We start from the raw sequence: 14,403 nt of genomic DNA, 5'->3' as shown, positions 1-14,403 counted from the left end.
CCTCCTCCTCTCTCCCTGCTTCCTCTATCTCCGGACGTCCTTGGATTGGAAAGGTTGACTTTGAAAAAAAAAAGAAGGTCATGGTTGGATAATTTTTTGTTTATTAAATTATTACTTTCACTTCCTCATTCCCACACACATTCATCTTTTTAAGAAAAGAAAATGAGGTCATGGAGATAAGATTTCTTGGAAAGAAGAGAGAGAGAGAAACAAAAAAAAAACAAATAAAACGGACGTCTTAGAGCCTCTATGTGTGTCTGTGTGTGTCTATATAGATATATAAAAAGACGAGAGTACTGGGCGAGATCATTTCTTTTCCATTGGGAGCCATGTCGCTATTAGACGTTTTTCCAACTCAACGGATTTCGAACGGGGAAGATTTGAAGACGCTAAAGCAAATCTCCAACTTGAAAATTTTTTGGCGTGTCATTGTGCGACATTTATTCCGCATTTACCACCTCATCAAGCGATCGTTTCTTTCAACCAAGATGTCGAATCCTCCAACCTACTCGTTCAGAATATATACAGAAATTTATTCGAATCGCAACAAACGAAAGAGGAATCTCCCTTCTCTTGGAATCGGATGGATCGAGCTTTGAGACGGCCCATTCAAACAGACCGGCGATATACAGATCCGCGCACGAGTTTTCGGTGGAAGAATATTTTTCTCACGAAACGATATTTTACGTTTGGAGTGAGAACGACGGCTGAGGACGAAGTTCATATTGTTCAGACCACAGCCGCTCCTCTCGCCTATTACGAATCATCGTCCCCCAATCTGAAGGAAAGAAGTTTTAAAGTCAGCGACAGGATGAAATATAAGAAATATATTCTAAGACCTTTTCAAAACTATGTCGTTCCCCCGAAAACGCAATATCTCATCGTCACAACCCAGAAGAGTCTCTTTCTCGTCGATCGGTGCTCGTACTCGCTTTGGAAACAATTGAAAGAGGAGATTTCTTTCCAATTGCCGATGATGTTTCAAGAAAAAGAAGAAGAAAACCCTCCGCCACCTTTACCCATCCCTTCCTTAGATGATAAGAGGAGCTGGACCAAACCGTTATTTCCCGAAACAAAATCGACCCGGCAACGGAATGAAATTGAAGTCATCACAATTGAAGATGAGGAGGAAGAAAAAAAATTACCTCTTAAAAAACGGTCGACTTACCGGAACCTACTTGGCGTGCAAGATCCGCTTCAGAATCCAGAAGCTTCTTCTTCTTCTTCTTCTTCTTCTTCCCCGACTTGTTCCAACAGACAACCTCTTTCGGACTCCTGACAGACAGAACCTCTTCCAGTATCCTCTTCTTCTTCTTCTTCTCCAACCTGTCCCGACATCGTAGAGGTAGAATGTCAGACGGGTCCACAAGCTTCAAAAAGTCCCGACATCGTAGAGGTAGAATGTCAGCCGGGTCCACAAGTTCCAACAGGTCCAGAAATCATGGAGGCAGAATCACAGCCGGGTTCACAAGTTCCAACGGGTCCAGAAATCATGGAGGTAGAATTTCAGCCGGGTAAACAAGTTCCAACGGGTCCAGAAATCATGGAGGTAGAATCGCAGCCGGGTCCAGACATCCTAGATCCCTCCACTCATCCCAAAGAGACTCCAAGTGTTTCAAGACAGCCTTGTGAGGATCCAGCCCTTCCCGTATGGAATGATTATATGGACTTACAAAATTTGGTGCAACAGGAAGGAGAAGAAAATAATCATACGGATGGGTGGGTCAAAGACTGTTTAGATCATTTAACCTCGAATGAAATTGAACTGTTATGGAATTGCATTTCTGAAATCACATCGGAAATGGGATAAAAACCAAAAAAAAATTTTAATAACAAATGGGAGGAGGGTCATGATGTCAATTAAAAAAATATTATATAGAGTCCAATCTTGGTGGTTCACTTCAGTTTTCCAGCATGAGGTGATCCACGTTTCCCGAAATATGGATCCCATTCCAAGAGAGATTGTGTAGAGCCTTCACTTCAGTTCTCCAATTGAACTGTTATGGAATTGCATTTCTGAAATCACATCGGAAATGGGATAAAAACCAAAAAAAAATTTTAATAACAAATGGGAGGAGGGTCATGATGTCAATTAAAAAAATATTATATAGAGTCCAATCTTGGTGGTTCACTTCAGTTTTCCAGCATGAGGTGATCCACGTTTCCCGAAATATGGATCCCATTCCAAGAGAGATTGTGTAGAGCCTTCACTTCAGTTCTGGTTTTTTTTCTACCAAGAGGAGAGGGTCCCCAAAGGGCTACCCATGTCCAAAGAGAGAAAGTGTAGAGCGTTCATTTCAGTTTTTTTTCCAAGTTTAGGGGAGGGAGGTCTCAAAATGACACCCCCCCCCATTTTCAAAGAGAGATGGTGTAGAGCGTTCATTTCTGTTTTTTTCCAAAGTTAGGGAGTGTTCAAATGGCTACCCATTTCAGAGAAAGAGAGAGAGAGAAGGTGTAGAGCGTTCATTTCAGTTTTCCAACATTAGAAGGTCCCAAAATACCTTCTGAATTCAAAGAGAGATCGTGTAGAGCGTTCATTTCCAGTTCTCCAAGATCAGAAGAAGAGGGTCCCCTTTTCCCAAAAGGGCTTTCCGCATTCAGAGACAGCGAAATGCAGACTTCAGTTTTTCTCCCTCCCCAAGAATAGAGGGTCCCAAAATGGCTTCCCATTTCAAAGAGAGAGGGAGAGGCGTTCATTTCCATTCTCCAAGATAGGGTCGTCTGCTTTTTCCCAAAATGGCTTCCCAATTCAAAGAGAGAGAGAGAGAGTGAAAGGGTGTGTAGAGCGGTCATGTTCATTCTCCAAGATAGGGTCGTCAGCTTTTTCTCAAAATGGCATCTCCCCATTCAAAAAGAGATCGTGACCAATTTTTTCCAGTTTTTTCCAAGTTGGGGGGGGGAGAAGAAAACCTAGGATGGAATAACACGACACACAGAGAGAAAGAGAAAAAAAAAACGCCATCTTGTCATTTTCTGATAGGGTACCGGTGTTCGAATAATTTTGTGACCGACTGTACTGTTCCTTATAAATCAATTTATGTAAGAGCTTTCTTTTGTAAAATTTGAATTTTTTCGAGATTTGTTTTTCAAGCGTATCTTCATTTGGGGAGGCTTAAAGTAAGGTTGAACGGATTATTGTTTTATGTAACATCATTTTATTCTGAAGAAAGACTACTATGTTTTCCAAGTAGACATCATAAAAATTATCTATGGAGATATTAAATTTATTTTTGAGTTGGCAAAAGGAAGACTAAAACAAAACCGTACTTTGGGTATAGAAATAGTGAAATCCCATGCGTAGAATGATTTCACCACCTGAATACTAGGGCACGGGGCGCAGTTTCTGCCAAAACTGATTGTAAAGTTCATAAGTATTCATAGCTCCGAGAGATTGAGGTATAAAATGCTAAATTTCAAAATAAGGTCGCTGCTTTGATAGTTTACTAGTGTAGTAAGAGTTCAAAAGTTTGAGAGATGGATGTAGGTTCATTATAAAAATCTCTATATTTTTTGGATCATTTTCGATTTGCTATGATGTATGGTAACTTGGAATTCTGTCTTGAAATAAAAGAGTCATATAAATGAAATTAAGAAGTCACATACTAATGTCTTATTTTCTCTTCAAAGCAGTAAACGATTAACATCGGTTATAAGTTACAAATATTCAATTACGTTAATTTTGAATGACAGAGCGAATTTAGTTCCGGATATGATTTTACTTTATAATACTTAGAAACAAGCAGTTGTTACTTAAATACATCTTTTTTTTCCTGTCAAAAGAATGCGTTCATATTTTTTAGACATAACATTTTGGAAAAGCCATTAGGAAGGTTAGCTAATTTTAATAAATTGGTTCAGGAACTTAGCATCCTTCACACAACTAAACTCAATATTTCTTTTATACAACTAAACTCGAAGCGGTAAGGTGTAGGATCTATTGTACCTGAAACTTGTACTTCGGCAATAATGGTAGGTTAATTGAAATCTTAATGTAAAAGAATTAAAAAAAATTATTGAGCATTAATAGTAGTGTAATTTAAACTGCTGGTGGTTGTTCCTGAATTGCGTGTGATAAAATGATTTGCAGTATTTTTTTGTTCGTATTTATTTATTCAGTTACACGTGGCGATGGCAAGCCTAACAAAATGAGTAGAAATTGTAATTTTGAAAGGGGAGAAAATGGCGTACGGCCATTTTTATTGAAATTAGTGTAGCTTTTATTAAATCGTATAGTTGCGATTCAGCTGTATAATTTTAAAATAGATTAACATTTCCGGAATAATATTCCTTTCGTATTTGGCCTATTGCTGTATGTTGGAAGTTCGTAAGCAGTTAACGAACACTGCGAGAGCGCGCTGCCGTGTACAATATATATAAATTAAACTGATTTTTCTTTTAATTAACTGCTGTGATTAAGTAAATGACATTCTATTTGTTAAAATTTCTGTTGAATTATTCGCCTTTTATTTGTTGTGTATTGCTACCGAAATAAACTTTTTTCTAATAAAAGTCAATTTTTTTTTTACCAGTCGTTTCGTCACTACGTGCAAGTAGGCAGGGTTGCCTACATTTCATTCGGTAAAGATTCAGGAAAATTATGTGCTATTGTAGATGTTGTTGATCAGAATAGGGTAAGTTTTCATTTATCATTTAGACTATATTTTAACGAAAAATGGATGGCAGATTTAATGTTAGATAATACAAAAATTTCCTAGGCGGTGGATTCCTAATTTTTTCCTGTGCAGTGGTTCAGCTGAAAATATCTACTGTTCTAAACAACTATTACCTTATTTTTTATATTTTTGTTCTAAAATTTTGTAATGTCTTATAAACGGGTGTTTAACTTTCTGAAGCCGGCTGGTACAACAGCTGTACCAGGAGAATGACTTTCTCTGATGCCGCCAGCATTGGTACAACTGTCGTACCATCCATGCCCTCCCTATTTTAGAGAATCGCCTGTCTGTAGATCTCTGGGTAATCCATTGTCGCTGCTCAGAGAAGCTGCTGGCTATGCATTATTCCCTCTTCTTATCAGTTTGGCTACATTTTGGCAAAAACCGAGGATTTCGTCTCGTGCCAATATACTTGAAAATCAAATACAGGCCATCTCTCTCTCAATCTGTCTCATAATTTTAATGCTAATTTTTTTAGTCCTGACTTTTGCTATGATTAAAACGTCAGCGATTGTGCACGCTCTTTAAGCTTACCATATTTAATGTTTTTTAATCATAACAAATAAGAATGTATTAATATTTTAGATTTGATGCCCTTCTAGAAAATAGGTAAAACCGCTTTTATCGTTTACTTCCTTTTCATACTTATGAATAATAAGATTTTATTTTGACTTTTTTTTTTTTTTTTTTTTTTTTTTTTTTTTTTTTTTTTTGTGGAGTGCATAAAACCCTTAAGAACTGTTAACTCTTTCAAAGTGCTTCTATTATGTAGGCAATTTTGTCTGATTTATCAGGAGATAAATAAGAGACAATTTTATGCATAATAGTTTTTGTGATTTTCATTCATTCAGTGATTGCTTTCAATGATTTTCATTGATTGTAAATTAAATAAAATCAATTTATCTTTAGACCCTCTTTTAGGATGAGATCTGCCAAAAAGTATTTAAATATCAGTAAAGCTCACGTTACTTCTAAATTGAATCAAAACATCAGTTACATTGTATAAAATTTTGGCCAGTTTTATTTGCTGAAATTCTTATACTCCTCAAGAGATGGGGAATTCAGACAAGTTAATAAAAAAATATCTTTAAAAAAAGGTTATTTTGTCTGTAATAAGGTGTATGTCAACTCACTATTAAATGTATGAAAATTAGGATTGGATTACGGAAAAGCACGCGAACGCTATCTGCTTAAGGGGATGGATGCTTTTGTGTCAACCTTTTTAAGAGAAAATTGCTCGCATTTACGTTCCTTGGTGGAAAACTCCACATGTAATCAATCCGTTCTTCGGGTTTGATTGGATTAATTTTGTTCGCTTACTGAATTACATCAAAGCACACAACAATTACTTGTATGAGGGGAGGTATGCCTTCGTGGAGGACTTTCTAAGCGAAGCTGGCTTGCATTTACGTTACACAAAACCATGAATCCAACTATTTAACCGGGATTCAAACCCAAGCAAGCTACAAGTGTTCAGCCACCTTTACCGCTCTACTGAAGAGCCCGTAAAAATATTGATAAAGGAAAAGTATTGAAATAACCGATTTAATTTACTAACCTATATTTCTCAATCGACACTACATAAATTACGCATATGAGGGAATTATTTGTGAATAAATAAACTGTATTGCACTTTTCTCCATTATTTCATATTACGATGGAATTATTGTATTACTAAGTTATTTCTCATGAATTAATTTTGCCCCATTCATGATTTTTTATAATTTCAAAGAGAAAATTTCACACTTTAAATAAAAAAATACACGAGAAGATACTTTATACAAAATTTGGCGTAAACGATTTTCTTAATTTTGCTCAGAAAATATTCCAGGGTAATCGTTTTCATTACTGGAAGAAATATGAAAAACAGATTTACTACATTGTGTCAACACCCAGTATGTCCTTATTCTTTTGAAAATGTGAAAGATTACTCTTTCTAAAATAAATTAGAAAATCTATTATGTGCAAATAGAATATTCATTGAAAATGAAATAGACTGCAACCTTTGGATATAACGATGGTTTTAAACAAAATTTCTACCTATGAAAAGAAATTGACGTATAATTAATTCTTCATGAACATTTAAAACTGTTCTCAAAATTCTTTTGATGATTGCATGTATAGGTCACAGATTTTTTTTTTCTCTGCTAACATAAACAAAAGCCAATTTTACAAAGAAAAATTCTCGGTAAAGATATACCTCCTTTGCCTGATAGTCGAATGTGATATTTATTAAAGTTAAATGATGAAATGCAACCAAAGTATCTCGGATTTTGATTTTTATATTATAATAACAAAATTATCAAAAAAAGCAGATTTAAATCTGTTATTGTTATGTAAAGCTTTATTATTGCTGTAAGTTCATCTCAAAATCTAATTGTATTGAATCTTATTATAATCATCTAATGGTAATAAATATTATTATTATTATTATTTCATTAAATTAGTCATTACCATTATTTTGTTAATGAAAATATGTTATTAAAAATCACATTCCAGCCTGCAGACTTAAAAAGCTAATTTACTATATTGTTAAATTTTGTTTTCGTTTTCTAATTTCTAATACGAAAATACGCGAATATAAATGTGCGAAACAAAGTTATAAAATTCACAAATTACTGCCGAGATTGCTCAGAAATAGTGAGTGAATTATAAACATTGCATACATTTTGTTCTAAATCATTAGTGCACTATTGATTTTTAGAACTTCATTTAAATGAAAGCAAAATAATCATCGAAAAAATCGCAAATCTAGCAACCACTCTACTATGGGACGTAAGCGTCCGACAAACATGTAAATTTTACTTCATCCACAGAGGGGGACTAACGACTTTTCCCATTAGGAAGATGTCAAAGAGGGGACAAAACTGTCAAAGAGGGCTATACAGTCAAAAGTCTTTAATCCGGACTCGTCGGGACTTCGGCGATTCCGGATTATAGATCATCAGTTTAAATCTGGTAAGATGGTATGCAGAAATTATAAAATTAAAAATATGAAACCGTAATTTATAAAATAATGAGCAATTATGATCTAAAGGGTATCAAAATTTACCAAAAAAGAAGCCTAATATTTATTTGTTTACTTTATTAAACATTTCTTTCAACGCGCGGATGCGTAAAGCATACCTTACGCATAGCCGAAATTAGAAAATTGCAACCAGAAAACTATTTGATTTGTATTCGTGGTATTTATAATGACGAGGAATTTGATTTAAATCATATCAAAGACGAAGTACATCGAAATTAAATACTACATTTAGTAAGGAATTATAAGCCGAATAAAATAAAAACATCTGCTCTGAAGATAACGATAGTGTTGACAAATCAACTTCCAGTTCATTGCGCGCAGCGACGTCTCCTCCCCCCCCCGCGCGCGCAGAGCAGCGTGAAATTGATAAACAGATTTCGGAACGGTTAGATAAACAAGGAATATGCCTTTATCCATTTTTTTTTGTAGCAATTCGTTTTTTGTTTGATGGACATCGAAACATACTTTCGTTTTCTAGATCCTTTGGGAGCTCCAGCATCGGAAATTCTATTTGACATAATCAAAAGTTCAAGCTTACTTTTCTAAAAATTGCTCTTACAGTCTGCAAAAAATAATAAGCCGGATCCAATTCGAAGATTAAGGAACAACGCAATCATCAACATTAACTGAAATAGATAATTAGATAATTTTAGCTTATAGCGTCCGTTATACATTAAACGCGCACGCGAAAACGTATTCTGCACTTGCGCAGTCGTAAATGTCTTGGGCGCACGAGTAAAACGCCTATGCGCATGCGCGGAAAGATTTTAGCTTTGAGGTCCGAATTAACGACTTTTGACTGTGTTATGAGAATTTCGGCCCGGTTTTAGAAGGTTAAATAAATGAAGTTGGTGAAAGAGAGAAAGGAAATATACTATATAGAATAATTACTTTTCAGATATTATTAAACAAAAGTAATTGAAATCGTGTGTTAAGATGCGTCGGGCCAGTGTATTTTTACTTTAAAACAGTCTTTTTTGGTGAATAACAAGATAAGTTTTATTGAGAAAATAATTACAGCATGCTTTACATGTTAAAATTATGATTATAGTTATTATAAAATACGGGGACACCTCTCTGAAACCCTTGTTTTGAAAAGTGACTCTTGTTTATCCGTCGTTTCCAGCGGGTCATAGCTTGCTGAGGCCTGTTTTAGAATATAAGAAAGATTTTTTTAGAAAATATTCACATCTAATATACCTGGAATATTTCAAGAATATTGGAATACGATTACAGCATTCTAGGAATATCCCTTGAAAATCATATCGTATTCCCTGGGAATATGCGTGGAATATTGCAAATCACTTGTGAATATCTCTTGAAGGTTGTGGGATTATATGGAGTGAAAATGGAGTTTCTTTGGGAACTGCTGCGTGAGCAAAATGAAAAAGTTATATAAATGAATTATTTCATTGCTTATTAACAATATTAAATACTGGTATGTTAATGTTGTAATTTTTTTTTATCTTTGGATTATGGTAACTTAGCGATTTTTTTGGCGACCAACTGCTACAGCAACCCTTAATTTTTTTTTCGCCGCCATTTTGTCTTCACGAAGTAAAGACATTTTTCTTTTCTTTTTATTTACTGAACATTTTTTCCAACAATCTACTAGCCGAATTACAATGCTAGAAATTTTATGTAACAAAACTGCTTAATCATGACAAATATTAACTGCAAAATTGGGAAAAAGTGCACAATCGCAAACTCCTTGCGTGTTTTTCAGAATAGCACATACACATAAACCATTTACATGTCGACTTATTTTTACTTAGAAAAACATCCCAGAATTGCACAAAAATGGCATTGCACACACTCTTAACTTTATCCATCTACACTGCTATTTTCTCATAAATTACAAAAATTTGCACGAAAATGCAGGAAAATTTTGTGAATCTTTAAACTCTGTAAAAAGCACATGTATGAAATTACCTGATCGCGAAAAAGTATATACCCTTTCCAAGGATGAACATTTCCACATATAAAATAAATAAAATATCCAAAAACTTACCTCTAAATTATCTATTATATTATAAACGTCACCAACGAAATCGTACCTCAAACATTACAAATGGTTACAAATACTTAGTGTCAAATATTTAAATTATTTCCATACACGTTTACTTCAACTGAAACGTATACCAAATTCCTACAAACATAAAATTCACAAAATAACTATCATTTAATTAAAATATCACTAAACCATGTACACGTCAAATTTAGTTTCTATGTCCCATTTATTTTATATACAAAAATTTGTATATAAATTTGTATATTTGTATTTTTGTGAATATACAAGAATTGTATATTCAAAACTCTGCTTCTTTCATAATGTCTTCAAACTTCTTTCTCATATCTTGCATATTAATAGAAACGCTTTTTGCATGTTGGTGAGCTCCATTCAAGTCGATTGATTTTCAATTGTCGAATCGATTGATTGATTGATAGATCCTGCAGATACAGCGCAGGACGTGTTTAAAAAATTTTGTTTTTATTTTTTGGCATTTTGCCAGAAATGTTTAATAATTTGTAGTTAAGCTCATCGACACAACGTATATTTCAAGATGAGAACTCACACTCTGTCACATGGATTTTAAAAGTAGTACACATAAATACTTGTTTTATACTTTCCTAAACAAGTATAACGTTTAGTTAAAATAAAGTTGTATGAAACAAGTTTTGCGTACTTTGCAGAGAAATGCACAAAACTTCATTTAATGAAAATAGGTTTGTGGTGGATCAAAAAGCAAAAATCAGTTAGGAAATGTGGATGTATTTTAGGAGCATTAATATTTATGATTATTGTTATCTGCTTTATTTGCATCTTGAAAAACTATTAATGTCTCGGAAATTAATGACCTCAGATTTCCAGTTTTTACGCTGCTTATAAATTAAGCAGTATCAATTTTTTTATCTATCTATCATTAATTTATTAAAGATAAAAATATAAAAAAAAATAAATATAATGTATGGGAACATATATTAACGGAAGCTATTTATGTCTTAGAAAAGTTATGCAGCGGTTCTGAAATGAAAGATAGTAATGTACAAAGGGATTATATGAGTGAAAATCGCTTCATTTATTATTAAAACATATTAAATAAATTTTTTAATTTGCAAAAATTATTGAAATATTGTAATAACGGGGGAGAATTCTTTTCTGAAATATTCCATTCGTTTGTGTGGTGAAAATAGCAATGTAATTCGCGTTCTTTCAAATGTTGAAATGCAACTTAAAACTATTAGGTCCAACGCTGCCATTGATATGCTTAATATTTTCAGTAATTAATTTATCGAAATTTACGAAGTAGTATATACTTTTAGTTGTGTGATACCATTTTTATTATCATTATTATATTATTATTGATGGTTTCACGTACTGAATGCTGTAGAAAGTAAATTAAAAGCAAAAGTAAAGTAAATTGTAAAATTTAATTTCAAATAACAATTAGAAAGGCGTTCTTGCCCTCCCGCTTATTAGTGTAAATAACAGAGAAAAAATCTATCTGCCTTTAACTTTGCCATTTGGTAATGTCAATCGTACTTCTAAATCCAAACTTTTTCTGTCCCTAACCATGCCTCTTCGTGCGACTGCACAGGTTGCAAGTACTGTCGTTTATTACATTGTGAGAACTATACATTTAAACCTGCAATTTCTTCCTTATTTAATGATAGTAAGAGATTCAAGATATGAAAAAAATTAAACGCTACGGAATGACTTGCAAAGTTCATTCCAAATTAAGTATCAGAATCCTGCCTAGTTACTTCTCTGATTTATAATTTTCGAGTTGTGATTGCAAAAAGAGGAACATTTCCTTAAAGGGTGGGTCGCCTTTTTATTTGCGTACGCTCCGATCAAGTAGGAGACACCGAATTTACATACATTAATTTATTATTTACATTAATAATTTATCATTTATTTAATTATCCGTTTTAATTCTAAAAATAAAAATGAAAAGCAAAAGGGAATTTAAATTTTTTTTATTGAAACTCCAATTACGAACAATATATGTAAAAAATGAAAAGCAAAAGGGAAAAACATAAAAATAATAATTAATCTTCTTATTATATTTAATTATCCGTATATATGTAAGAAATGAAAAGCAAAAGGGAAAAAAACATATAAAAATAATAATTAATTACATTATTATTTATAATTATCGGTTTTAATTCCCATTTAACATTATTATTTATTTATAATTATCGGTTTTAATTCGCATTTAACATTATTATTTATTTATAATTATCGGTTTTAATTCGCATTTAACATTATTATTTATTTATAATTATCGGTTTTAATTCGCATTTACCATTATTATTTATTTATAATTATCGGTTTTAATTCGCTTTAAAACTTATTATTTATTTATAATTATCGGTTTTGATTCGCATTTAACGCTATTATTTATTTACCTACGCTCCGATCAAGTAGGAGACAAACTTCTCAACTTCTAACCACGCAGCAGAAGCGAAGAAAAATGGTCACGTGACCTTCAATATGAGCACACAGAAGTTTTCCCTAAATCCCTCCCGATACTCCGGATTCTACAGTATCCTAAACGTCAGCAGAAAGTTGTCGGGGTGGGTAGCCAGGTTTGGCGGAAATCGCCACCACCGGCCGCCGTAGCAAGGTCGCCAAGAGCCGGTTATCCAAAAACTGCCAATATCACTAAACCATGTACACGTCGACTTATTTTTACTTAAAAAAACATCCCAGAATTGCACAAAAATAGCATTGCGCACACTCTGCACTATATCCATGTACACTGCTTTTTTCTCATAAATTGGAAAAATTTCACGAAAATGCATGAAAATACTCAATGTATTCTACTCAAACGTATTCCAAAATACTACAAACATATAACTCACAAAATCACAATCATTAAATTAAAAAACACTACTTAAAATATAAATAAGCACATACATTAAATTAATAAAAATTAGATTACAATCCTAATTACTTTAAACTAAATCATTGCTAATAACAATTTTCCAATAATATCATATTAATTTATTTACTCCTTACATTTAGAACAATGCATAAAAATAATACCCTCAAATGATTAGAAATACTAACTTACCTAATCTTCAGAATCTTCATTACGTGGCACGCAAACTTCCACTATTTCACAAAACACACAATGAAGCTTAATACAAAAGGTACAACTCTAATATACGCCTTAATTTCACCAAATGTGGCGAAATGTGTTCTGCGCTGGTTTTTGGCGCGATTGCGTGTTCTATGGCAACAATGTGTATGTTGAAAAATCTTTCGCTGGAGCTCGTTGGTTCGCCTCTGTGTCTGAGAAGATGGGAGGAAAAGATAAAATGGTCGGCAAAAGGAAGTATGATTGTGGCTATCCTGTTGAGGGGTAGTGGGTATTTGGAAGTGTGGAAAGAGGGTCTGGGAGATTATTTTTAATGGCAGTGCATGATAGAAGTAGGGATTTGTGATTTTATTTATTTGTGAAACAGCATAAATTTTCTGGATACTGTGTCTGGCTGTCATGTAAATATGATAGTGATTACGTGGCGGCATGTTAAAGGCAGTATGAAATTTATATTTCTGCTATTCGAAAATGCATTAATTCATGGTAAGTGCATTTTGTTTTATCCTTGTTCTTAATTTGTAGAATGTTATGTTCATTGGTTCTTTAGTATGAATTTCTGTCGTTATTGTTGTTTTTTTAAATTGTTTGAAATTTATTTTAGTTTATTTTGTTGTTTAGTGTCTAGACTGTACAATTCGTAGATGTTTTTTAAAGTTGAAACAGAACGCTGTGTACATGGTATTATTTGAAATTTATTGTTGTTATGTTATTTTATTAAAGCGAGGAGTGCGTAGATTGTAGATTCCTTCCTTGCCTAAATTGTGCAATTCGTAGAATTTTTTTAAAGTTTAAACAGGATGCTGTGTACATGGCATTCTTTGAAATTTATTGTTGTTATGTTAATTTATTAAAGCAAGGTGTGCGTAGATTGTAGATTCGTTCATTGCCTACATTGTGCAATTAATTCGTAGATGTTTTTTTAAGTTAAAACATGTTGCCGTGTACATGGATTCTTGTCAAATATTTTTGGTTAGAAACTTTACGTTTTTGCTATCTAAATTTTTTGTTGGATTTTTAGCTAAATTGTGTGTTCAAAACGTAATTTTTGCATGTGCGAAAACCACGTTTATGGAGACATTTTAAGCTAAAAGTTCAAAATGTAGACAAAAAATTTATATAGTAATATGGCAGCGTGAAGTTTCTCGCCAAAAATATTTGGAGAGAAATTTGGCGACTTGAGGGCGCATATCAGAGTAGTTCCATACAAAATAATATAGTACTAAAGTTTTCCAAATTCCCCCCTTTTCTGATTAAAGAACTGTAATTCATCCATTAATGTCACATGACATATATCATGATCTCTCATTTCCCTAACTCATTTCCCTCACACAAAATAATGCGTAATCGGAACTGAGTGCTTCTCACATTATTACCAAAGTCCTAGGTAGTAAACTTTATCGCCTCCAAAATGTCGCCAAACTACCAGTTACCATATTCCAAAGATCAGCCCAATTTTCTTAAAAAATGTAGTGAATTTTGGGAATAAAGCAGTACCATTATTTCACTAATATATTGCTTTTCCCCCAAAAAAAGAAGACGTATCTGAGTTAAAAAAGTGGCAACACTAAGTTTCAGTGGTATTTCTTTAGAA

General features: G+C 33.2%; 1 protein-coding gene across 1 annotated transcript in view; it reads left to right on the top strand.

Moving 5' to 3' along the window:
- Positions 1-3,855: 3,855 nt before the first annotated feature.
- Positions 3,856-14,403, top strand: part of RpL14 (ribosomal protein L14) — a 44,808-nt gene continuing 34,260 nt past the window's right edge. Inside the window, exons 1-2 of the mRNA XM_035365923.2 lie at positions 3,856-3,969; positions 4,530-4,631. Coding sequence (XP_035221814.1) covers positions 3,967-3,969; positions 4,530-4,631 — 105 coding nt within the window. The 5' untranslated portion in view covers positions 3,856-3,966. The remainder of the gene's footprint in view (positions 3,970-4,529; positions 4,632-14,403) is intronic.

Source organism: Stegodyphus dumicola, chromosome 4, assembly GCF_044657685.1.
Source record: "Stegodyphus dumicola isolate Sdum_Otavi_A_Nest chromosome 4, ASM4465768v1".
NCBI lineage: Eukaryota > Metazoa > Arthropoda > Arachnida > Araneae > Eresidae > Stegodyphus > Stegodyphus dumicola.
The sequence above is the reverse complement of the archived record's forward strand: the minus strand, read 5'-3'. Positions and strand labels throughout refer to the sequence as shown.